The sequence below is a fragment of the Malurus melanocephalus genome, unplaced genomic scaffold, assembly GCF_030028575.1.
Source record: "Malurus melanocephalus ecotype Western Australia unplaced genomic scaffold, MMel_1.1 scaffold_661, whole genome shotgun sequence".
Lineage (NCBI taxonomy): Eukaryota > Metazoa > Chordata > Aves > Passeriformes > Maluridae > Malurus > Malurus melanocephalus.
Genome location: NW_026623893.1, coordinates 116,828 through 142,972, shown reverse-complemented (window position 1 = coordinate 142,972; position 26,145 = coordinate 116,828). Strand labels below are relative to the sequence as shown.

Genomic DNA, 26,145 nt, shown 5'->3' with positions numbered 1-26,145 from the left:
TGCCCCACGGAGCGGGCACTGCCGGTGCCTCCGCCGCCGCCCGGAGCCCTCCTGCGGAGCTCCCGTGATCGCCCACGGGAGGCGAAGCGCCGGAGCCGCTGCCTTCAGACGGGGCTCACCCCGCTGCCTTGAGAGGGGGTTCATCCCGCTGCCTTGAGACGGGGCTCATCCCTCTGCCCTAAGACCAAGCTCATCCCGCTGCCTTGAGACGGGGCTCATCCCGCTGCCCTGAGACGGGGCTCATCCCCCTGCCTTCAGACGAGGCTCATCCCGCTGCCCTGAGACCGAGCTCATCCCTCTGCCCTGAGACCGAGCCCATCCCGCTGCTGGACGCACGGGGAGCATCCCGGGCAGGACAGTCCCGCTCCCCCCGCTGGTGGAGACGGCGCAGCGCCTCCCGGCGCCCGAGCGCTGTGCTGGGCGGGCCCCGCCGAGCCGGCCCCGCCCCGGGCCGGGTTCCGAGCTCCGAGCTCGCGGCTGGGGAGCAGCGCCGAGCTGAGCTGAGCTGAGCTGAGGCGAGCCAGCCCATCGSCGGGGCACAGCGAGCGGCAGCGCGGCCCCACGATCAGGTGGGTCGGGCCGGGCCGGGCTGTGGGAGCCGGGCCGGGGGGCGGCAGCCGCTGCTGTGGCCCCTCAGCCCCGGGCGGGTCGGGCGGTGGTGRGGGTGCTCTGAGGGGCTGAAGGGAGGCACCGTGTCCCCCGTGCCGTCGGGGATCGGGGCATCCTCTGGGGTCCTGCCGGGATCATGGTGGCGGTACCGAGACGTCGCTTTTCAGAGAGTTCTGCTCCGGCAGCACCACTCACACCGCTTTCCAAAAGGAAAAAAAACCACAGTCTTTGGGCCGTGCCCCTTTCCCGGACGGTGAAGTTGAGGGCTTAAGCTGTGTTTTATGAAGAGAGTATTGAAACTTTACCCAACCAACAGAGCCGGGAGTAAACTAYAACCAAATGCTCAAATGTAGCACAGGAAAATTTTCAACACATCCGGAGTGGTTGCTGTTTTTCCAGAGAATCCCAGGATAGCTATGGGAAAGGGCTCTAAGCCTTGCTTTGTGTGTGTGTGTTAGACAAAGACTCGGAAATCACAGTTTGGATCTCACATCAAGAAACAGCTCAGGATCTTTGCGGTTTTTTTTTCCTCAACCGAGTTATGTTTCAGATTTTGTTCTCATACAGGTAACTTTTTACCGTTCTCTTTATCCGTTTCCAGTTCTGTACCTGTGGTTGCATTAATCACTGACTCTTTAATGAGAACTTATGGAGATGTTGGACACATTTTCCAGTTAGCCTGGGCAAAGCATGGTGGTAGGAATTTCTCTCCACAGACTTGCAGCACAAATGGATGGCATGTGCCAGGGTTGCGTGTCTTCAAAGGGCAGGTTTGATATTAAGGTCTCTGCAATCTGAATTTGCTATGTTCACTGTTTTCCAGTTTTGAAAATKATAAAGGAATCTTTCCAAAGTAGAAAACTTATTCCTCATAGCAGAAGGATGGGTGAAGCTCTGGTGGATGCAGCATCCTGCTGGCAGCACAGGCCTCTAGGGAAGAGTATAGGGACATTCCTCTTACTTTTCTGACTCATCTACCAAACTTTAGAAATCTCTGACTCTCCTAGCTGACCAAGTGTTGAAACTGCCTTRTTTTCGTAATTTGCTTTATCAATGTGTGGTTTAACTGATAGGCAGGACAGCAGGAAAGAGGAAGTCTGACTTTTCTCCTGTCTTATTTTTGTGCCATCATCTTTCCTTTTCCTAGCATGGAGACTGTATTGTTCCTTTGCTTTTCTTGCTGACCACTTCCTCTGAGGCATAGAGTTGTCAGCAGTAGCTTCATTCTTACCCGCTGGGTCTGTAATTTTATACTCTTTTAAAAATGGTGGCATAGCAAAGGAGACAAAAATATAGGTGATATGGTTTAGTTGTGGGCAGTAATTGTAGCAAAAGGTATGTTTTGGAATATGAGCTCCACAAACCTGTGCATAGGAAGTGGTGGGATGCACCAAAGGCAGTGTTTAGAAAGAACCAGAATTGCCTTGGAGGAGGCTCTGTGAACTGTTCCGTGATCTCAGCTTCTGTAGCACCCCTGTTGGATTTTTTGAGATGCCTCTCAGGGTAAAATATATCTTTGTTTTGTGCCTGAGGAACAGCATCTGAAGAGCTAAGCGGTGAGTAGAGTGCTGAAGTCACTGTGGTTCCCCAGTCTTTGGGAGGASAGCAGGTCACTGCTGCTCCTGCAGCACATCTCCCCTCAGCTGAGCTCTGGGTTTGCACTGTGATTCCATCTAGAGCAGGCTCTGGAACAGCCATGCTGTCCGAGGACACAGCTGGCAACAGGATAGCTCAGCTCTCTGAGGTCATGGTGGGGAGCAAAGGCAGGASTCTCTTTCCTGGCTGGTGTCATCGTGGTGTCCCTGCTGACAGATGTTTTTCTTGTCTGTAATGTACGAGCCTTGTACGACCGTAGGCAGTATTCCCTGGTTGTCAATTGATTTCTGAGGGTTATGAGTTCAGTGGTGTTCTTTTCTGGTTTTGGATGTAGCAGCTTTAAGACTGAGGTGAATCCTTAACTCTCAGAGCCAGAGAAAACTTCTCCACAGGCAGGTTACCAAAATTCCCAGCACACCAACTTTGGAAGCAGAGTTCTGTTCCCAGCCAGCTCTTGCTTGCTCTGTTGCTTGCCTGATGAGGTAAGATGCTTTCTGCTGTGTTCCTAATTGAGGCAGAGTTGGTGCTGTTACACGGCTGGCTGGTATTTGAAATGCCAGCAGAAAGATGGAAAAAATTGATTACTCTCAGTGTTCCAAGTGTTTCCAACACCCTCTCCCCTGAAAAGATCCATTATAGGAATTGCAGCACTGAAGCACGAGATTTTCTTGGTGGTCCACCAGGACCCTCATTGATGCCTGTAGGATTTTTGCTGCCTGTAGTTTGTGTGAGGCTGTGCTTGAAGAGCCACAGTTGCARCAATAGCTTCAGGAGAGAGCCAGGAGTTAAACCTTATTGCTCTGCTTCACCTTTTGTGTGATAAAGAAGGAACCCAGAAAACTGCAGWCTGCTCTGAATAAAAGCCAAACCTCTTAACTGGACAAACAGCTTCATAATTCCTTTTAAYTGCTCAAGTAAAAAATAATTTTTCCTCCGGTGTTGAGTGTTCAGTATCCCTGGTTGACATGGGCCATTCTCAGACTGCCTGTGCCCACCACAGTGCCCAGATGCTCTGGCAGAAAGGTGCTGCCAATGTTTGCAGTTTTGCTCAGAGTGCAAATGGCTACGCCTCATTCCTGAGGGGACTTAGAGGTACAATTTATATGGCCAAACTGGAAAAATTCAGAGAGAACTTTRTAATGTTTTGCTTTGGTGATGTAATCAAAATCAGCTTAAGCATTTTACTCAGGTGTGGGTTTTTTCAAAAGGAGGGGATAGCTATAACCCTAGATACCAGCTGTATCCAGGAAAGGGAGAAGACCAGTTGTGACGTGGCAGAGAAACTTTACCAGTAGTATTTAATCTTCAGATTACTACCAAAAGCTTTAGGGTCGCTTTTAAAATGAGTGTGAGGGCTGGGAGGTTGTGAGCAGAAGGGCCAAGCTGCACAGGCTGTGTTGGTTTTGTGTCTGCCATGGGCTGCAGACACTTTCAGGGCTTGAAGAGGGGCATTTCCCACTAGGCTGGGCTGTGTTTGCTGGGCTTTGCCTGCTCAGAAGTGGTGAATAGGAAAATACTTCATTCTGTGGAGATGTAGTTGCTGAGAAAAGTCCTTGGTCTTTGTTTCTTCTCTTCCTTCCGTTTTGCTCTGGTTTTACCAGGTGTAAAATACAATTGTCAGCAGTTTACATGGAAGGGGAGTGTCAGTTTTCCTGTTGAGGAAAATATCAAGGGTCTGGTTGTGAAAGGAAAGGGGAAATTGAAGAATGCCACATGGCTTCCATCTTCCTGTATTTCACCCCAGCAGAACTGCCTCTGCTCAGTGACCACTTTGTGTCTGTTGATACTTGCTAAATAGAGAATGATTTTAACAAATGATTCTGCCCTTACTCACAGGGGCCCACCAAGAGGATAATATTGCTGTGGGAGGAATCAGAAGGACACTTCAGGGCTAAATTAATAGTTAATCAAGAGTTGTTTAGAAATATCTTAACACAGAATCCAAAGAGCAATGGAATAAAAATCCATAAATTTGTGATCTTGTTCTTAGTGTMGTCTCACTTCAACTTGATTTGGCCTGGGCATCTGAGTGTTAACATTAATAAATTTTATTTTTTGTTTACCTCTGGATATGTTACTGTAAATCGTCTCACACTTGCAAGCTGCAGAATTCTTTTGTGTGAAGTATTTTGAACTTCTCAAATACAAAAAAAAAATAGTATTAAATCAGCAGGAGATGGATAGATATTAATTCTGGACCCTTCTGACTGGTGTCATGGCTGGAACAAGTTTGTTGATGTTTATGGTCAATCTGCCCAGTGCCAGTTCTGTTCAGGAATATAAATTATCTTTCAGCACCAACCTGGTGCTGATGCCAAGGACATGATCTTGACTGCTTCCTAACTTAGCTTTGAACATCTGAGCTGTGAGGAATGAGGAATGTGCTGCATCTAACCTGGAGCTGTTGGCAGCCACCAATGTCATTAATCCAGTGGGTGGAGAAGCCAGCGCAGGTGACTGGACAGCTGGAGCTGTTTTCTCTACCCAGGAGGGGCAAAGAGACCTCTGAATAGCTCAAGGAAATGCTTGATGTTGTTGGAACAGTCAGAGATCTGCTTCCCTAGTGCTTCCTGCAGCACATGTTACACTTGACCCTGCCAGCGCTGCACGCCAATAGGAGTCAAGTCATTGTCCCCAGTGTCAGATTAAACTGCTTGGCCATTGTTGAGAGTCCAAGATTTTCCTCTCTTACCCTGTTTAAATGACTGCTTGGATGTTTAGCCAAAGTAAATATGAGCYAATAAAAACTAGAGATAACACATGTAGAATAGTTGTTATAGACTAACTGTAGCACAAAAATGCACAAGTTTTGCTGGCAGCTTTTCTGCCTTAGTTTTGAAGCTCAGTTACCTGAAAAAGAGTTGGTATGGATCAAGTATAACCTCCTTCTGCAATAGGGGAACTGTATGTGAATTTATGGGTATCTTTGGAATAAGAAAGGCATCTGTTAGGCTGCTGAGGATCTAGTGCCTGCCTTGCAAGGCAAAGTGCAAAAGCCCCAGGTGAGCGCTTCATCACCTGAAAGCTGAAAGTGCTGTGCAGCTTCGGAATGCTCTTCCATATTTCTCTGCAGTCACTTTCCTTGTGGGCAATAAGTGCATTTTCAATTGGCTTTTTCAGTTACTTGGCACACAGCCTGTGAGGGCCACTGCCATAAGGTAACACTGARGTCCATAGTCTGCTCGGGGTTGGAAGGATAGGAGATATCTGTGGCTCTTGGGAGAGCCCCAACTTACAGTAAAGGGAAGAATGAGTTTGGGAGAGTATCACTGTGSAGTGACAGGGATGGGATTGCCCCTGCATTTGTGATGCAGTGCTATTGGACACCTGAGTTACCGACGGTGCTGCAGTGAAGAACTGGAGAGGTCTGTCATTGTCTGGGAATAAAGCTGGTGTAAGTGCCTTTATGTTACTAGCACACATTCTCGCTGTGTGTCTGACAGTGAGGGCTGACCTACTGAAGACCTTCTTTGGTGGCTTTCTTTGCTTTTCCCTTCACGAGGTCTTTGGCTCTGGAGGCACAATGTGGTCCTGTACTCTGTCCTTCACCCCCTTCTGCAGTGGAATGGTCTGTGGTGACCAMAAGKYTGGAGAKAACTGGGCACTGAGAGCGTGATACRGCATTAAAGATTAATGGCTACTGAGCAATAATTACCACATATGATGCAGACAAGTCCAGATCTAGGAACAATTTTACCTCTTTCATTCCAAACCAGTCATGTCTCATGCTGACAGCACACCTGGAAATGAGGTAACTGAGTAATCTGCCCACATTGTTCAGATCTCCTGGGGCTTGGGCACAGATGTAGCATGTGTTTTCCCTGCTGCTGGGCAACCTTTGTTCTCCTGCAGCCAGGAAGTCTCACTGATGAGATAAGACAGTGTGCTTCTGTTCTTTTCTTGAGAAGGACGCTGTTAATCCACATGCTGTGTGACTTCCCTGAGAAATTCCCTTTCCARATGSGGAGATCTCACTGCTGTTGCAGTATGAGATGGAAACACTTCCAGTGCTGCCCGAACTTGTTATTTAGGTCAGTTGCAAGGAAGATGGCAACATGAATCAGAGGAGTTGGAAGAGAAAGAAAGTCATTAGACAGCTCCTTGACATCCCCTGCCAATGCGGAGATTTTCTCTGCCAACGCAGAAGCCCGGCTGGAGCACACATTCGTTGTCTTGTGTTCTTAGTACAGTCCTGTGGCTGAGGAGCTGGACTGGCAATGAAMAAGTGGGCTGCTAAGATAGACCTTGCCTTTGCCACTCTGTATGGGCACCTAGATCCTCGTGGGTGTATGAACTGATCTCTGACAGAAACAGAGAGAACAAGTTCTCCTCCTTATCYCTCTGGAAAACAAGATCTGTCAGGATTATTGCCCTGACTGTATCCATTTCGAATGAATGAGCCTCCAGAAGATGGTTTTACAGAGGCCCATTCACCATGTTGTTGTTGGAACGTGTAGCAGGGCAGCTCGGGGGATGTTCCCACCCTGGTAATCAGTGCATGGTGCCCGAGGGGCCCTGCGGGTGCCCTGGAATAGAGCAGAGCCACTGGCCTGGGTGAGCTGGGCTGGAGGGCTGGCAAAGATGTGAGAAACCCCTGAAAATACTCCATTGGGCACATCTCTGCCAGGCTCTCCATTTGCCTTCCCAAAGGAAGCAGCCTGAATTTACCTAGTGCTCTGTAGAGACCTGTAGGCTAAAACAAATTATTTTGACACAGTAGAAAACATTGAGACCAACCTTAACTGATGAAGCAATTTGCCAGCTTTTAGCCTCAAGGTCCCTTGTTCCTCAGGGTTTTCCAGCGTAATGGCTTGGGTCGGTTTSCCAGAAAGGTTCTCTTGGATATGTGCTGTTGGCAATATTCTGGCTCATTACTAGCTGTTTTATTTTTCCAAGAGCCAGCTCTCGTTAGCTTCGTTCTCACAGTATTGTTTTCTTTCTAGAAGCTTTTGCTGGCTCTCCTAAACTATCGCATGGGAATTGCTTACTAGCTTAGATTTTTTTTTTGTTTGTTTTGACCCAAAGCTGTGCTTTGCTCCCCTCTGTAACACTGCCAACATAATTTCCAGTCTCTTTTAAGCATATGTTTTGCAATAATATCTAAAATCTTGGCTCCAAGTAACTGCCTTACAGAGAGATTAGTGTCTTCTAAGGAAGGAATTGAGAAGCAAATAGTGAGAACAAAAGCAGTATCTTGAGAGCCTGKAAGACTATCCTGACCTTTCCCAAAGGCCTTAGCCTGGCCCTAAGTGTTCAGCAGATGGCAGAAATCAGGGTGGACTTTGATTTGTAGGGGCCTCTGCCTTGCTGCAGTTTGCGGGAAATGTGCTGAGCACATTGTGGCCATCTGGGCTTGACTGTACTATTCTGATAATCCCCAGGGAGCCTTCTCCAGCAAAGCTCATCCCTGATGGAAGCCCTCTTTGGCTGACCTTGTAGAAGACTAGTATTAGCAGTGTGGATTTTTGAGATTTGACAGCAGCATTCCTTATAGGAAGAAAATGGGCTTGAGAAATGCTCTGTCTTGGCTGGGAAAGAAGGTGCCACTTACTGGGTATCCAYCTGGGCACACAGCTGGAATTACACAAGAGAGTGAGAGGGTTAGTGTTAACATTTTCTAAACTTCAGGAGGAATTGTTACAGGAATGCAAAGGCCAWCAGAAAACCAACTGGAAAATTGCCTTGCTTTAGATGGGAGAACCAKATGTGGGGGGGTTGAACCTGGAGCMKAGAGTCTCAAAATTGTGAGGGAGCTGAATGACCAGCTGCTTACAGGGAGGCAAGAGTCTGGGGAGGGGGTCCTGACAGGAGCTGGAATCTGCATCTGGGTCTAAATGAAGGTCTGCTTTTCAGAGGAACTGAGCTGGCTTTGTCTGAAATCAAAAGAATAATTGGGTGCTCAGCACTTCTGGAACTGAGGTGTCAGAATATAGGCAGCCAAATTCAAGAAACAAGGCGAGAACAAATCCAAACCCTCTCCCAGGCTCTGTTCTGAGGCTATAACTGCTCAGATCTTTAGCATTTCAGGTGTGGGAGGGTGAATGGCAGCTTGAGTGGCTGGTCCCTTGGCCTGTGCTGTCCTCAGGGAGCAGAATACCTGCATTGCCCTTTGCACTGTGCATCTCACAGTGACTGCCTGCAGATCTGTGTTCTCTCCTAAATCACATTCTCTGTGCTCATGACCCACTCACGATGAGCTGGTGGACCTGTGGTACCCATTTGTATTCTTCTCCCTGTCCCTGGCCATTCTTAGTGACAATTCTCATCCCTTTCCTTGTCCTTTTGGCTCTTCAGCTGTGCTGTGTGTGGAGCTTGCTCCAGGCTGCTTGTGAATCAAACTCCCGGGAGAGTTTGTGATGGCACCGCAGGGGCTCCTCTGCATTTCTGTCCCACTGCAATTTGTCTGTGTGTTACCCAGGAAAAAAAAAGGGACTCTCCTGCCTCTCCCGCCGTGCTGGCTCCGCTGGCCAGCCATCGTCAGCCACACTCTTGAGAAATCTTAGTGGAGATGTCGACCTGGCAGATGGAGGCTGTTACCTCATTCCACAAAAATGCTTTGTTATTGAGAAAATGGAAACTGTCTGAGGTTTGGGAGCTGAATAAAGTCATTGGTGTCTGTTTTAACCGCAGTTTGGTGGTGACTGCTCAAAAGTTCCCCTCTCTGAGCATTCATTCCCTTTTCCTACACCCATAATCTTCAAGCCATTGCAGAGTTGTGATGACTTAACTCATTAGCTGAGCAAATGGTGAATGCTGTTGCATGCTCTGCAGAAATTTGGGCAAAACCTCAGCATCTTCCAGCAAAAGAAAAATGATGAGCTAAGAAATAACCCTTTGGAAACTGTTGGCCAGAGAAGTGATCCCTATGGATTCTAAGYCAAATTCAACCCTTTTTACTGTTTCASCTGTGCCTYTTGTTTACTTGAYTTTGAAAAGTTCTATGAAGATTATRCAGGAACTTCTTGCAGAGAAAAGACATGCTTGGTGACTTAGGTCTTGTAATCCTTAAACACAGAGATCCCCAGTCCTGAAGAGAAATTTCTTTTCATCAATTTTTAGAAGCAGATTTTGGCATTGTGGATTTGAGAGCAGAGGAGAAGGACTAAAAATGAGGATTAAAGTGTTTGCAAGCTGGTTTTCATATTGCTGTGAGTAATGACTTGGATTAGTCCAGAAAGCATTAACTTAAACACAAGCCTTGTTTTACTTAACAGATATTTGTGAAACTGGCATCTGATACCTCTTTCTGAGAGCCCTCCATAAGCATTAATCACCAGCACCCCAAGCAAACCAAGAGCAGCAGCTTTTTGGAAATAAAATTAATACTTTATTTATGTATTTTTAAACTAATTAATCTTGGTGGGCTAAATTAATGTCTTCCAGCTGCTACAGATGGTTTTCGCATGACTAAATAYTTTAGTGTGTAGAAAAACCTAGAATAGTGGAACCACAAGATATTAAGTATTTAATTATTACCCTGGGATATAAACATGACCTTGATTTTTTTAAATTTGTTTGCCCAAATTTCAAGTGTTCTCTTAGAAATCCATCAAATAATGCTGTTCTGATCTTGCTGTCTGTGAAGCAGAGTGACTACTCAGCATCTTCTCCAAATTTATTTAAATATCAAGAGTGGATTTTAGTGACAGGAATTTGCTTAACTGGACAAATMATCCCAGCTGCTGGAGGGAGAACCCAGGATCAAGGTTTGAGATGTAATGGACTAGTTCTGTTCTAGGTTCCTGCTTTCAGGTTTATAGTATAACCATAAAAATCCTTTCCAGGCTCAGCTCTGCCTCCTAAGGTCATAAGGAAGCTTTTTAATATAAAATACAAATTGTAAAAACTATTAGCAGTTGATTTCCAGCCTSTATCTTATCTGTTTAGAACCCAATCTGGCCACGTGTTGTTCCGGTAGCAGTAAAGCAATCTTATTTTTTGAATGAGTCAAGCCCACARGAYTTCCCTCACATGAGAGTGTCCGGGRTAATTKCTGTAGTTCAGGTCTGTGTGGCTGCAGATGGTGGACAACCAACGTATACACCCAGACTTCTTATGAGAAGTGTCTATTTGTAATTCTTCCAATGAAACAAAAGAGAGGGAATCATATAAAATATATATGTGAAAGGTCTGAAGACAAAAATTCCTCTCTGAGCACCTGATAGCACTGTTCCTGAATATTGCTCAGGATGGGAAGACAACAAATAAAGAATAGCAACAAAAAGACAGGTCCTAAGCTGTCCCTCAGTGCAAGGATTGCTTTTGTCAGCATCATGAGGCCCAGTACCAKCCTGAACTCCTGTCTTTTGCCAGGCTTTTCACCTCACCCTGCAATTCCACTACCCTCATTTAAGGAAAGCGTGGCTTTTTCCTTTCTTAAAAACTAACCCATTTTGAGCYGGTGCATAACTTCCTTGTGTTGCCCTATTCCAGCTCTCCGTGCCAGCTCAGCCTGCTTCCTGCTAAACCCTCCAGTTTAAATAGCAGGAGCAGCTAGCACAGGCATGGTGTTGGTTGAGAGATCCCAAGCCTGGATTAGCTGTGCTTTGGAACAGCACAGCACTGTGGCTGTTTGTTACAGGCTTGGAAAGGGACCTTACAGACCATGTCCCTCGCTTCCTTCTCCTCCTCCCTTTTCTCCTGCTTCTCCCAGAGTGCAGGTTGTGCAATCCATAGACGCAGGTCTGTAACAGCGTTAGTGGGTGTCACAGTTTCCACTGACGGGGATAAGCGCTGCATCTCGGAAGGAGAAGAAAGATGGGACTTGGATCTTGGTTCCATTTTTAGTTCTGCACAGGCCTTGCCAGAACCTGAGGTGCAAATCCCAGGAGGGAGATAGCATTACTCCCTGACCTGCAGGTATTATAAGGGTAAATAATGTTTTTGCTGGTGACAGCTGTTAGGGAATTGAGGAAGCCACAATCCAGTGAAAGGTGTGGGATGTGAGCTCTGTGGAAACTGAGGACTTTTGCATTAATAGTCTTGCATTGGATCATCACATATGTTTGTGTTACTGGCARTAGAGAGTCAGGGAGCTAAACTGCTTCCCAGGTAAAGAAGCTAATCTTTAGTTTGTGTCCTTAAATTTGGATTATTTATTCTCATCTGCCTCTTTCCTTGGTACATGGATGTTTTCAGCATTTAAATCTAAAGGCATTTCAGTGGCTCCTTTTCACTCRGTGAACAGTTCACATCAAGAAAAGTTCTGTTCCCTAGCTCAGAACATTCTGGAATACACAGACTAGTACTGTACACACCAAGAGTCATTAATATCAAAAAGTGCACAGCATGTTGCATGTACCTCAGCCAAGAGAAGTTTTATTTCTACTATTTCTCAACCCTATGCAAACACCGTGTAACTCACTGAAAGATTAAATCTGGCTCACTGTGCGTGTATAGAAGTCTTGGATATGTTGCTTTTGGAGAGCCCAGAGCTGACTGTGGGAAATCATAACTGCTTGTCAGGCTGGTGAAGGTGCACAGATTGTGTTGTGCTTCATGCTTTGTGAAACAGCAACTTAACCACAGAATAATGAAATAATGCTTTCAGTGCCTTGATAGATTTGAGTTTTAATTTTAGGAGAAGATGCAGATTTGAATAAGAATGGAAGAGGGCAATGCGGAGACCTTGAATAGCAGGGACTCGTGTAGATTRTGCTGTTTGAGCCACACTGACCCTTTCTAGTGACAGTCCAGAGTTCTGCTGCTCACCCTGTTAGTACATGACTTGGTAAGTCAGGCTAACAATGATGTTAATGAGTTTTTCACTTTATGTTACGAGTTTTGCTTATTCCCTTTTTTGTTTCTGTCTTCATGACATTGAGCAATAGAAAGGCTTTGGAAGTGAAATATGTCTACATGAAACTGGAATTATGTCTCTTATGAAAATTTAGAGTAACTTTTATTGCAAGTGTCCAATTTCTAGTCACAAGTAATGACATTTAAACCCCTGTAGGAAATCCAATCCCTGTGCTGATGTCACCCTGGGTTTATGATGTGACTGCTTTTGTTCCTGGACAAGCACTTGAGTGTTTGCTGGTGAAGTGATGATTTACTCATGAGAGTCTCTGGCTGGTGGCACCTGCTGGAGCTGACGGTGAGSTGGGGGCTAGAGGAGCACCCTGACAGGCTGGGTTCACACTGCTCCATCACCTTCAGCAATGCAAGGTAACAGAACTGGGCTGAGCTTTTGCTTCCAGGGTTTGCCAGTTTGGGACAACTAGCTTGTAAGTGGTGCACTTTTGTTCTGATGAGTTCAAAAACAAAGGGAGGGTTGTTGCCACTGGTGGTGTCTCATTGCAGTGAAGCCCCTGATCCTCGTCTACCTGAACCTGTGAACAGCTTTGGGAAGTTTTTCCCACTAGTCAGAGTGCAGGTTGCTGCTGCTTCCATCAGTGAACGAGTTTGGAGCACCTTTCCTCAGCAAAGAAACGGGTATTGCTTCATAGGTGCTTCTCRAGGGCTGAGACAGCAACTCTTCTTGGTCTTTAGCTGAAAGTTGCCAAGAGAGGAGCCTCTGTTAAGTGAAAACTCTGGTCTTTTTGTTCCTTTTATAATCTGTGAGAGATGTGTTTCATGTAGGTTTTCTTGTAAATCTCAGATTGGAATGAGAGAATGAGGTTCTGTAAAGGAGAAGACCTGGATCAGGTCTTCTGAACTGATATTGTTACTACTTTTCTGTTCATGTGGGATTTTTTTTCTGTAAGGACACAGATTTTCCYCTTTCTGAGTTTTTAGGCAGAGTCAGTCCACATGTTTACTGAACTGCCTGTCAGCAGCAGCTCTAGTTCTGAGATAGACATATCCAGTGTACAAGGGTGTGGGTGTTGGAATCTGTGTGATATAAAAGCATTCATACATACTATGAGCATTTGTGTCTGTTAAAATTGCTGTTTCCACATAGTCTTTTGGATGTGGCACAGTTTTCCCTTTCATGGGTGCCACCAAAGACTATCTCTGTGCAGCAGAAACAGGAGCACATGTTGGATCTTGCAAATTTCTTTTTAGTACTTGGAAGGAGTAATTTTGTAGAGATTTTATGTGAAATACATGAAATTGCAACTGATGGTTTCTATTATTTAAATTGTGCAGTGCTTCAGAGTGATTTTAAAGGTGTGAGTGAGAGTGGTTTGAAGATAACCAGCTATGTATGGTGAAAGTAAATGACACTTGCTGACCCGCAGGTCCTGGCAGAGAAGTCTTCAGCCACAGAAATGAATTTGTTTCACTTCTATGCTGTCAAGGCAGTGCTAGAAGAAGATGTTCTCTTCCCCTATCTCTTCTGTCCCTCTTCTGCCCTTTYCTCAGCTGTGCTGCCCTTGGGAGCACTGCCTTGTTTCGGGAGGGTTGCAGCTGGCACACACAGCATCTCCTGGGCAACAAATGATCCCAGTTTTGTTTCGGAGCACCACCAAGCTGTTCCTGGGGTGGTAACATGAGACAATTTGCCTTTGCCAGGGTTCAGTCCACCCCCAGATTTAGAAGCTGCTCGCATGYTTTGTGCTGCAGGGCTGGCATTGCCTTTGCTTGCAAGGAGCACCAGCAGCTGTAAAAAGCACTTTATAGGGAGACTGTCTTTATTCCTTGGGCAAAGAGCCAGTGCAGGAGGGGCCCTCAGTGATCAGACTGTAGGAGAGAGGGTGTACACAAGTGTCACTGTAATTTCTCCTGTCACCTTCCCGCCTTTCTCTTCCCTTTACAGATTTTGGAGAACCCCAAAAGGCACAAAACTGCCACAAAATACACATTACCTCTCTCCATCAATAGATCTGCTTATATACAAGAAAGCAACTGCAAATAGTCATGTTTGGGAGACAAAGAATCAAATCGGAAGAGGGAATATTTTGACCAAATTTGGTGAAAAAATTCACTTTGCCCTTTAAGTAATAGGCATGCATTAAATAAAGCATATCTGGGATATGTGTCTTTTCCTGCTACTGTAAGTCAAAGTTGCTTTGTTTATTGAAAAAAAAAAMCCATGAAGCTGAGCAGAGCCTTAATCAGCAAAAGAGCTTCCAGGCTTGCTGGGGAGACAGGGAATAGGGGACTGGGCTCAAATTGTACAGGTTGGTTTTCAGCACGTGAGCACAAAACACGTTCACCAGGGCTGCCTCTGATGCTTGAGGCTGTCCCTTGATTGCCTTTTGGGTAAAACAGAGGTATAATCTTGTACGTATCTTTTATTCAGGACTGCAAAAAGCTTTGTAAACACTAACTTAAATTATGTATCAGCTCAGAAACAAGAATGGTTTCATCCTCAATTTAAAAGCAGCTGCCTCTAAGGGAAGGCAGAATGCAAACTACAGTGTAAGGATTCAGTTGTGAGAGAACTTCAGGGAAATAGAGCGGAATTACATTATTTTGCAGWAAGATCTACATTGAGATGCACAGACCCCAAGAACTGGCAGCTACAGCAGTCAGATTATTTTTTCTGCATATAGSCTGTGATGTCTGTTTGAGTTGCAAGATTCTTGTGTGTTGAGCTGATCCAAGATGAAGGTACATTGGCCTCAGYGTGCAGTTAGTCATTTCCTGTCACGCTTTCATGTTTGAATTCTGTTGTACTGCATATGACCTTTATTTTGTGGGGCAAAGAGATTTTGAAATAGTATTGCCAGGAGTCCTGGGGTTGTTAAATTGGATAAGCAGTGTGGCATTTATATGGCTGTGGTTTACATGGGCATAAACCAATTYGGTCCAAAATTAAACGTTCAGTGCTAGATTACAACATGCTCACAACATGCTTATTTGAGAGTAATTGCACACCTTTTCCTTGCTCCTTTGTAAGAACTGACAGCAGTCCTTTCCCTGGACTGCAGCTCTTGCTCCTACAATCACACTGAGGCTCCAGTGATCAGTCACAGTCCCTGAAATTTGGCTTCAGCATCTTTCTTCCTCTTATGGCCACGGTGCCCATGTGTGCAGCTGCTGCCCTCAGCCAGTGCCCATCCTCAGTGGTGGCTGTGCCTGGCTGCCAGTGTCCCCTGCTTGTCACTGGCACGTGGCAGGAAGGGTATGCCATGTGGAGCTTGGGCCAGGCTGGGTCTCTTTTCCCTGAAGCCTCCTCAGACACAAGTCAGAATCTCTCCTAGCACGGTTTTTAAGTCATGGGTTTCTTCACTGTGTGATAGAAGGGTCTGTGTTGAGCTGGGCAGAAGTTTCTGGTGTGTCCCCATCCTGCTCCTCTGCTCACAGACCTATTCCATCAATTAATGGTCTGTTTGAATGTGATGGGTCCAAACTGCCCAAATGGTTTCAATTCCTGACTTCCTGTTGAGTGTACAGAATTTGCTTACTTTGTGCTCATTTTGAATAAGATTAACAGCTGATCTCTTGAGCAAACATTCCAGTTTAATGTCAGCAGCATGACACAGGCTGCCTGCTCTGCGTGTTCCTAAACAATTTTACTGCTGTTAGCTACACCTCTGAAGGGCCAGGATTTTGTTCAGACCCTAAAACAGTTAGTTAATCCTTACAAATGTTCAGTAATCAATTTTAACTCCGAAACCATTCCCTTCTTTTTTCCTAGGCAGAGTTTTTTATTTTATTGTTACATAGTAGGGACTCTTCAGCTTCTTTCTCAGGCCCTGGTAGAATTAGCTTTCCTTATAGAAAGTAAATCCAGAGCAAGGGCTGAATTGTCTTTTGTGCCTCTGYCTGTGCTGCTGGGACCTCAGGAGTCCAGCCCTGCAGTAATGGCAGTTTGCCTTGCTCACCTTGGGCCAGGTGTGATGTCTCCATCAGGGCTTGCAAACAGTGCAGTGTTTCCTGCAGGAGCCCCCAGGCAGGCTGGGGGCTGGCAGCAGGTGGGATTTTCTCACTGACTGTACTCTGTTTAAGAGTACAATCAGGCATTTGTGGAACAGGTGTGTTTTTGGCTCTGTCCTTTGTCTATATGCAGACCTGTCAGGAGAAATCTGGGATACACTTTGTGCTTTGGATGGGGCATCTCAGAGATCCCTTCTGAACAATGGGAAACCCTTATTTTGTCATTCTAAGACTGYATTAAAATCATGCAACAGTTTAGATCTTGTGGCTTGTCAGATGCTTTAACAGATTCTGCTATTTCTTCCACACAAAGTCATGGGCATTTTCAGGAAGCTGCCTACCTTGCTGACAGCAAGTTATTTTGAAATGCAGGGTGTTTCCTCACAATGCTGCCAGTTTTACTCAATGTGTTGCAGAGCCTGGAGCAGCCCATGACTGCTCTGGGCAGGAGGGTGTCCTGCCCATGCTTGGGGAAAAGGCTTTAATAGAGCTTGCTCAGCAGAGCTCGGTGTGTGCACATGCATGAGCACAACACTCCAGTGRTGCAGGGAGTCTGTGGCCATGCACCCAGCTGATCTGCTCACCTCCTGCCTCTGAAGCCCACTGTGAGGACCAAATTTTCCCTRTGTGTTGGAGAAATTACCTGCAGCATCCTCTGGCTGTGGTGCTGATGGGGAAGCTGCCATGTGTGGCTGTCGTGATGGTCCCTGCAAGGACTCTACTCTTTGCCATGCTGGAGCCCCCCTTGTTATTTAATATTTCAGAGCTGTCCTGGGGAAGGCTGAGGTTGGAAGGCAGCTTGGAGAGCTGAGGGCAGGAAGTGACTCACTGGTGCTGCAAACAGGCGGGTGAAGGCTTGATGCAACAGAGCTCCCAAGGGTGCCCCTGATGCAACAGAGCTCCCAAGGGTGCCCCATGCAGCCTGGGTCACCCTGAAGGAGCACTGGAACCTCTGCCCAGCTGCCTGAAGCTCTCTAACAGCCCCAGGGATGCTCTTCTTGCTGCACCAGGTGTTCAGCAGTGTTGGTGGGTTTGGGAGCAGAGTGATGTGRTACAGGTAGGCAGAATGAGGAAGTTTGAGAAACCCCCACAGCACCCCAGGGAGCCGGCCCCCGTCCCCCAAGAACCTGGGCTGGCAGGGTGCACAGTGACCCTGTGCAGATCCCTGTACAGAAGTGGTGTCAGGAAATGTGGAATGAAAACACTCCCAGCATAATGGAGGGGCTGGAGCTGCTCCTCGGAGCAAGCAGCTGGTTTCCCTTTTAGGGTCGGCAGAAGGCAGAAACAATTTCATGCAGATTCCAGGACCCATAATGGTTCTGGAAAGCCAGCAGGAACAAAAAGTGTTCTTCTCCTCTGCTGACCTTGGAGTGCTTTGAGGACTGTCTTCCAAAGCCATGTCCCTGCACAGTTTCATCCTTACATGGGGAATATTTGCCTGCCCAGTGAAGTCRTGCTTACTCTTCTGCATGTCTGTTTAGGTGTGAACTGCAACTGCTTATATTTATGCTCATGAAGCCCTGGGGAGGTGAGAATAAGCAGGGACCTGACAGACAGTCAAAAACAGGTCTCTTCCTGAGTCCTGGAAAGTTTAAGTGTTTCCCTAGGAATAGCCCCATGGATTGCGCTGGGATGACTGTGTGGAGCAGCTGGTTGTGACCTGACAACAAACAACAAACTGGTGTGAAGTTACATGGGGTTACAGGTTCACCACACACACAAGACTCTGCGAGGAAGGAGTTCATTGTAGCAGGAACCGTCTCAAAAGGCAATGGTTGTGTGGATCGGGCCCTGGTCTGTCTGTAGTGCCTCATTTGCATAACAAATCCCCAGTTTATCTGTGCTAAAATTAATGTAATGATCTCCTGGGGCTGTTGCTAGGCCATCTGGCTGTGGACAATCACACCAGGGTGGGTGTCGGGTGCATGTTACTCTCTAATTAGAAAGTGGACTTTGCTGTGCGTCCTTGACAAATTGCTGACCTTTCCCATACGTGAGGCTATTCTGAGCTGTGCTCCAGACTGATCAGATTTGCATCCTGGAGTACTTTGAATGTTGTTTGTGAGTGGAGCTCTTGTTGTTAAAGCTGTTTGTTCATGGGCACAGGASGGGAACTGAACTTCCTTTGCTCTGTGAGCACAACTACATCTGTCAGAGGGTAAGAGCTGGCAGCTGGCAGGCGTATATCTGTGTTTATTTTTGCCCTCCAACAGCTAACAGACAGCTGAGCAGTATCCCACATCCGTCACCCTGTACAAGGGACTGCTTCAGCAAGCCTTGTCCCCCTGACCAAAGCCATCTGGCAATGGGCAAACACTCTATTTGCAACTGCAATCCCATCATTATAGGGCAACACCTTGGTTAGCATTTGAAGGCGTTCCTGACATCAGCCCGGCTCACCCAGCACACAGCTGATGTTTACAGGGTGGTGCAGACTGCAGAGGATGAGGACATGCTCATTAGCACAAAAGCGATGGCCTATATTGAACCTTGTGTATCTGAGCCTCGATTAAAGGGTTTTTTAATGCATTTYAAAACTCTACCTCTTTCCTTCATAAGGAAGGCAATTTCCAGGTTCATCATCACAATCACAGTGAAGACTGTGTGCTTTCTACTGTTTTTTTTTACTCCATTTATTTTGTCCCACCTTCCTCTTCCCGTGTTCTCCATGTCACAGTGCCACATCTCAGGGACCAAGATGCTGCGTTTGCTTTGGCGCTGCCCAGGCATTGACGCCCCTGCCCAGCTGTGCATGTGAGACCAGAACAAAGGGAGCAAACAGCTTATCTTACACAAATAACCCTGAGTAAACTTCCTGGGCCTGTTCTTGTTCTGTGGAAAAGGCAGCACTAAGTCTGCCCCGTGTGCCCTGAGTGCAGCCTTGGCCACGTGAGGCTCCAGCGCCTGGTTCTGCTGCACCCACAGCCTGGGGAGCAGCGCTCAGCCTGTGTGTGCAGCAGGCACACAGACACTTTGGGGAAAAACTGCTTGAAGTGGAGGCAAGCCTGGCCTGCTGCTTTAGTGTCCTCCTTGGTGTATCATTATTGGAGGGTTTTTCACTTCCTCTTCTGACAGCATCAGGGGCAGAGATGCACAGGAGGCTTGTTCCCTGTTACTGGTTAAACCCCAGCCTTGTCCGTTCAGATTGTTTTTTCTTTCTTTGTATTTTCTCATGGCCTCTGAGCTTGTGTTACTGGACCACAGAGCTAAAGTGCAGCCCATCAAGAAACTTGGAAGTTCCCCGCTCTGGAGGTGCCTTAGCTCCCCAGYCAGGAGTACTCATTAGAGGCCCTTTTATTACAGACACACCTTGGAAAGTTCCCTTCACCAGGGCTGGGAGGAGGAGGAGGAGGAGGGTTGGAAATTTCATTTTTTACCTGAGAGAAAGGTGCCAGGTAGCTTTAGGGAGCCAAAGCAAGCAGGGTGGCAGAGAAGGCAGCAATGGGTGAGAAGCAGCCAGGAGCTTTGTTGGGGTCAGGGAAGCTGCTGCCCAGTCATGGGARTGTCCAGAGGGGAGGGACACTGGGGTGTTCAGCACCTTGCAGCAAACACCGTGTGGCTTCCTTATGTCCACTAACAGAGTGGACATTGCCTTGTGCAGGCAGCACACAGGGCTCTGGCTGGATTTTTGGGGAGGCATGGTGGAGCCGTGTCCCCAGCCTGCTCTGCTCACAGGGTCATGCTGTGGAGCTGCTCCTGTGGCTGCACACGCTGCAGGRCACGCAGCGGGCAGCAGCCCGGGTGGCAGCTGGTGACCGGTGTCTGAAAAGGGATTTTGTTCCCCCTTGCTTGGTCACGTAGCCATGTGGGAACACTGGATTTATTCTCCAGCAGTCCTATCGGCACATACCAGGCTTGACAACAGCTGGGAGCTGTGTGGCTTGGCCAAGAATAGCCCTGGGGAGCTCTGGGCYGTGAGTCAGAGCTGTCTGGAGCAGCTCCTGCCCTGCAGGCTGTGTCCAGCCTGGGGACGGGGTGCAGGGGCTGGCAGGGACCTCCCTGCCTGTTAAGTGCTGAAGTGCAGATTGAGCTGTRATTGATCTTTCTGATGTGGGTGGGTGCATGAAGACCACTCAGTGCAGGGTGCTCCGCATCTGACAGCTCTGATGTAACTCAGTGGGCTTGTCYACACTTGACAGCAACCTGGGTTAAAGAAGGGTGTGATTCTGCARGTGGAAAAACTCCAGGTTTAGGAATAACCAGGCTAAACTAAACAGGAGGAAGATACTCTTGCTCTGGAATTATGGCTCCAGAGAAAGCAAAATAGTTCCACAAACCTGTTTCTGTGAGGGAGTTAAGGGGCAAGGAGAAATGTCAGGTGTCCTTTATGCTGAGCCCCAACAGGTGCTTGTGAAACACCCGCCTGCCCCTGTAGCTTCTCCCTGGAGAGTGTTTGTAGTTGGCACAGCACACACAGAACAGTTTGCTGGATGAGGCTCCTCAGCCAAGGCACAGKGCGGAATGCCCAATTCCTGCCTCCCTGTGGAGCAGCTGCTTTAAAGMTCTGGAGAAGTTCCAGGGTTTGAGCTGCTGGCAGCCCCTCAGGCAGAGCTTTCAGTCATCGGGAGGAATTCTGCTAAGAACCGTGCTGAGCGTGGGTCTCCGAAGGGTAGCTGGGCAGGCAGATCTCCCTTAGGGTGTTTGGCTCTCATTTGTCACAGTGGACACAAAACCACATGGCATGTACATGGATTTAGTGACAAATCAAAACTTTTCATGCAGCAGATTTCTCCCTTTTGGTCCTTAGTTACACTTCACTTGCCGGGAAGGTAGCAAGGAGCTTAGCTGCATGCTGGCATGTCCAGGTTTTCTGAGTGGTGCCAAAGTGCTCCAGCTGTGAACTGGAGTAAAAGCCTGAAGCAAAGTTTATTGCAGGCTCTTTGGGAAGTGTGTGCAGCCCCAGAATGGGAGCACAGTGTGGTTCTGTCCCCTGTGCTGATGGTGGCTGTTGGCTCAGCACAGGGACTCGGCTCCCTGGCCTCTGGAGGTGGCAGGGTTGTGCAGGGACATCTCGGACAGTGTAAACTGATACTCACCCACACCTGCCCTGATCTCAGCAGGTGAAGGAGGCCCTCAGACCGGCACCATGACAGAGTGCTTTGACTGTGACAACTGCAAGGAGTCCTTRTATGGGCGCAAGTACATCCAGATGGACAATGGCCCCTACTGCATCCCCTGCTACGACGCACACTTCGCCAACACCTGCGACGAGTGCAAGGAGCTGATCGGCCACGACTGCAGGGTGAGTAGGGGCTCTGCAGACAAGCAGCTCAGTTCCTGGGGCTATTGCTTCCCTCCTCATCCTGCCTGTACTCCCAGGAGCTGTACTATGAGGATCGCCATTACCACGAGCACTGCTTCCGTTGCTTCCGCTGCGACCGCTCTCTGGCTGATGAGCCATTCACCTGTCAGGGTGAGGAGCTGCTGTGCAACGACTGCTACTGCAGCGAGTTCTCCTCCAAATGTATCGCCTGTGAGAAGACCGTCATGCCAGGTAGGAGCAGGCAGACTCAAGCTCTGTGGTTTTTTCCTGGTCCCTTGGTGTCAGTTGGGGCTGCAGGTCCAGCCTGAGAGCAGCATGGAGGAGAGTTGGAGCTCTGTTCTCCTGTCCTCTTGTCACTATGTGGAGAGGGCTGGATCCTTTGCTTGTCCAGCATGATGCCAAGCTGTGATCACCACAGCAGCCCTATCTGTTCCCCTTTTTCATGGGGAAGTGAATGAGGGAGGRGATAACAAAGGGTTTCCTGGGCATTTTCTGCTCTGTGCTGACAAGAAGAGACAGAATGACTGAAGATGTGTGAGCGTCTCTGGAGATGGCCTGAGGCAAAGGTGTGTGTRTCTTTGCTTGGCTAGTTTGGCACCATCTTCAGCTGTAGGTTACGTCAGGCATCTCTGCCRTGGCCTTTGTGTCAGTGCTGGGGACGTGTTCCTGCAGCCCTCCCCTTGTGCCCAGGGTGTGGGCCTGGGGCCCCCTCTCCAGCTTTGGGGAGCCAGGCGTGCAGGACCACAGTTCATCCTGSTCAGGCCCCCACGTCCCTGTGTGCGTGTGTGCTGCTCCCTTCTGTCACTGCAGGGCTTTCTCTGCAGGCTCCCGTAAACTGGAGTACAACGGACAGACCTGGCATGAGCATTGCTTCATCTGCAGCAGCTGCCAGCAGCCCATTGGGTCACGGTCCTTCATCCCAGACAAGAAGGATTATTACTGTGTCCCCTGTTACGAGAGCAAGTTCGCTCCTCGCTGCACTCGATGCAAAAAGGTATGTGTGGCCTGACAGCCCAGACCCCCAGCTCTGATCCAGGGACAGGGAACTCTCTGCTCCTGCCTGAGCTCTATCAGAGGAGGGTTCAGGTGCCAGCACCCTGGCTGGGCTGTTTTCCTTTGCCTGTGGTCACCAGCATGTGCTCTCGTCCTGCAGACCCTCACCAAGGGAGGAGTGACCTACCGGGATGAGCCCTGGCACAAGGAGTGCTTTGTCTGCACGGGCTGCAAGACCCCCTTGGCTGGGCAGCAGTTCACCTCCCAGGATGACAACCCATACTGCATYAAGTGCTTTGGGAACCTCTATGCCAAGAAGTGCAGTGCCTGCACAAAGCCCATCACAGGTGAGCACTGGGGCCACTTCTGTCCTTTTGGCTGCATCTTTCAAAGTGGTGAGCAGTGTTCTATGGGAGGAATTCCCTCTACCCACAGATAAAGGCTCCAAAGTGACCCTTCAAAATGATCTCATGTCTCTAGCTTGCCTTTTTTGATAATGATTGCCATGTCCTGTGAAAAGGTTGTTCACAGGTAGGGAAAGCCAGGGACTTCCAGCTGTAGCTAGAGCAGCACCTAATGCAGGGGAGTCTGGACCTGCTGTACCTACCTACCTGTACTTCCCCCTAAGGCAGGGCAAGTGAGTGATCCTCTTCTGCAGACCCCCCTAAGAGAGTCTGGCCTCCTTCCTGCCCTCCCCCACTTGACCTTCCCCCTTGCAACTCCCCGTTTCTTGCTTCTGGGAAGGCAGGAGAAGCCGTGAATCAGCTGTGACTCAGAGGATGATTCTGGCTGAGGGCAGCTCCCATGCACCCACTTCCCCTCTTGTCCTTATCAGTTTGTTGCAGTCCTGGGGAGAGGAGGTTCACAGCCCATTAGTTCAACAATTTCAGCAGAGAAAGGAAGCTCCTGTGGAGCCTCTGCAGGAGCCTGGGCCTGAGCTGGTGGCAGGATGGCTCTTCCCAAGATTCCAGTAGTGCTGTCTGCCTTCATCCACTGTGGTGGTGCAGGTCCTGTCCCCACTCCTCTGAGGCGAGAAAATGGTTATTCTGGTCCAAATATGACAACCCTGCAAAGCCTGCCCTGAAGCAGTTTCAGTGCTTTTCCCCCACAGGAGTGGAGATTTGCATTTCAGATGTATTTGATCCTGGGGGGTGATTTGGGTGCCACCACCAGCGCCGCATGTTGAAGACCTGACCCAGAGAGGAGCAGGCCAGGGCTCCATCTGTGCAGGGAGCTCAGTGCAGTTTCCCCAGAGACTCTGACATTGCCMTCTGTCCCTCCCACAGGCTTTGGYGGTGGCAAATACGTCTCCTTTGAGGACCGTCACTGGCACCACAACTGCTTCAACTGCGCCCGSTGCAACACTTCGCTGGTGGGGAAAGGCTTCATCCCTGACAACGACGAGATCCTGTGCCGTGACTGCAGCAGCGACCTATGAGCCCCCAAGGACACCGTGGGGCAGGGRCTTCCTCTGTTCTTCAGGGCCTTTGTGCCAGGTTCCCCAGCAGTATTTCAGGGGCAGAGCACAAGGCACAGGAGATGGGGGCTGAGCCCGAACCGCGGTGTGTTCAGGGGGTTCCTGTGYCCCCTCTCTGAAGGCTACAGTACGCTGTGCTATAGCTCTGTGCAGTCAAAGCTAAATAAAGCTGAAAAAGGAGCTTCAAGACCCCACCCCCCATTATTTACTATTTCTTTTTGCTTCCAGCCTGACCAGACACGAGCCTAGGGCTCCAGCTGAGCAAAGGGCAGGAGCACTGGGCTGCTGGATCTGCAYGCTGGCAGCATGTATTTACCCCACAGCACAGCGCTGACTTTTCTTTTTCCCCCATGTGCTTCCCTTGCTGAATGTGGCACAAGGCAGTGGCTTGGGGCCACGCAGCTTGGCTGTGCAGGACTGTGTCACAGCTGGCTTTGCACAGCTTTCCCATATGCACAGCTGGCCCRGGCATCAAGTGCACTCTCTTCTGTTGCGGAGGTTTGGGGACACCAGGCTGGAATGTGGCCAAGAGAAGAGCCATACATCTGGTCAGATGGGATCCACCTCTGGAATTCTGTAGCACCTCACTGTTTTCAGGTCAGACCCTTTGCTCAGCACCYCCATGGAGATGCTCTCTTAGCCATGAATGAGGAGTTCAAGTCACCTGTAGGTACAGGTTGTTCTGCCCACCCCCACGTACCCCATTCCCATCCACCTGTGCTGTGCCCTCCCATGGCTGGAGTGGCTGAGCTGGAGCTGGGAGCTGGCCTGTTGATGCTCAGATGCATCTGGCTGAGCCCCAGAGAAGGGCGTGCTGAAGGCTGAGAGGACTCAGGGCTTTATTCCTGCTCCTTCCCTCTCATGAGGATCCATGGGATGGGCACTGTTATATGGAGCCCAGTTGGCAGTGGCACTGGGAACACCAGAGACCTGTGTTAATTCAGGGAAAGGGAGCAATGCCCACAGACTGCCTGCAGTTGGGAGCTGCTGGGAGCACTGTCAGGGTCTGCAGAAGCACAAGGCTCCATAGAGAGCAGCTGAAGGGCCAGCAGGATGTCCACAACCTGCTCCTCCAGGGCTACCTGTGTCCCCCAGTGACTGGCAGGGAGTGGTGGCTCCCTCCAGCCACACTCATCCTTCACTGTGTCCCAAACAAGAAGCAAAGCAAAGGTGGCACCTGTGGGAGGGACTTTGCATTGCCCAGGTCTCAGCTGGCCCTCACTGCAAAATAGGGGATCTTGAGGCATCCCAGACTCACACGAGGCCTTGAGCAGTCCTTGCCCAATGGCTGAGCTGCCCTGGGCTAAGGCTCTTCTGCAGTGGGATGCTCACGCCTGCCTTGTCTCTACATCCTTCTGCTTCTGTCTCACTGGGGCACTTCCGCCAATCCTGCTTTCTTGCTTAGTCAGCCACCTGCTTTTCTGAAAACCTGTTCTTGTTGGTTTTTTTCCCTTTTGTACTCATTTGTCATGAATATCCATCATTTTGTACACAACCATAGGATGAAGGGGCTAGCCCCCCACCCGGGGTTCACTTAGGAACAGAAAATGTTATGCATGTTGAAGTGTTATTACTCTGTAACCAGATCCTTGTTGAATCCTTGTTTGGAAGCTTTGATGACAGCAAATGAGAGTTTTGTGTGTTTGCTATTATGAGGAGCTTTGAGCCATCTCCAGAAGAAATTGTCCTAAACCTTTATTTCCTACAGCTTTATACAATAAACCATTTTCATGACACTTGCTCTTCTGTATCTCTTGAACTGCAGGCACAGGGCAGAGCACTTGAGTTGGTGTTGGGTTCTCTTCAGCCTTCTCTTGCCCCTAATCCCATTCTGGGGATGGCAAACCTCCACAGTGCTCATGTCTGCCTTCCCAAACCCCAGCAGAGCATCAGCTGTGCTGGTCCTGTGCTTGTGGCAGGGGAACAAGCAGCTTCCTCCTACTGCTGTGTGGCTGCAGTGGGTTTYTGGGGCTCAGGGTGCCCATCTGTCCATGCTTTCTGTCTGTACAGGCAGGAGCTCTGCAGGACCCAGCAGGACTCAGGGTGCCGGTGCTACATGGGCACCACTCTGTGCCTCCAGGCTGGCTGCAGGACTGTCCTGATTGCTGTGGGACGATCCTCATTGCTGTGGGACTGTCCAGATAGCTGTGGGACTGTCCTCATTGCTGTGGGACTGTCCAGATAGCTGTGGGACTGTCCAGGACTGTCCAGATGGCTGGGGACTGTGCAGATTGCTGCAGGACTGTCCTGATTGCTGTGGGACTGTCCACATTGCTGCAGGACTGTCCACGTTGCTGTAGGACTGTCCAGATAGCTGTGGGACTGTCCAGATAGCTGTGGGACTGTCCTGATTGCTGTGTTACTGTCCAGGACTGTCCGCATTGCTGCAGGACTGCCCCAGATAGCTGTGGGACTGTCCACATTGCTGTGGGACTGTCCA

The 26,145-nt window shown here is 48.8% G+C and overlaps 2 protein-coding genes across 3 annotated transcripts in view; one reads left to right on the top strand and one right to left on the bottom strand.

Annotated features, from left to right (window-relative positions):
• Positions 1-10,944, bottom strand: part of UTP11 (UTP11 small subunit processome component) — a 16,196-nt gene extending 5,252 nt beyond the window's left edge. Inside the window, exon 1 of the mRNA XM_057383811.1 lies at positions 10,810-10,944. Within this exon, the coding sequence (XP_057239794.1) occupies positions 10,810-10,944 (135 nt within the window). The remainder of the gene's footprint in view (positions 1-10,809) is intronic.
• Positions 362-24,988, top strand: FHL3 (four and a half LIM domains 3). 2 transcript variants are annotated; one of them, XM_057383814.1, is made up of 6 exons: positions 362-569; positions 21,033-21,214; positions 21,292-21,466; positions 22,060-22,229; positions 22,389-22,575; positions 23,515-24,988. In XM_057383814.1, exons 2-6 carry the CDS (start codon positions 21,059-21,061, stop codon positions 23,664-23,666), a joined length of 840 nt encoding a protein of 279 aa, XP_057239797.1. In that variant the 5' UTR covers positions 362-569; positions 21,033-21,058; the 3' UTR covers positions 23,667-24,988. The 2 variants fall into 2 exon arrangements, with proteins under 2 accessions (XP_057239797.1, XP_057239795.1); XM_057383812.1 differs by having other exon boundaries at positions 21,030-21,214.
• The last annotated feature ends 1,157 nt before the right edge of the window (positions 24,989-26,145 follow it).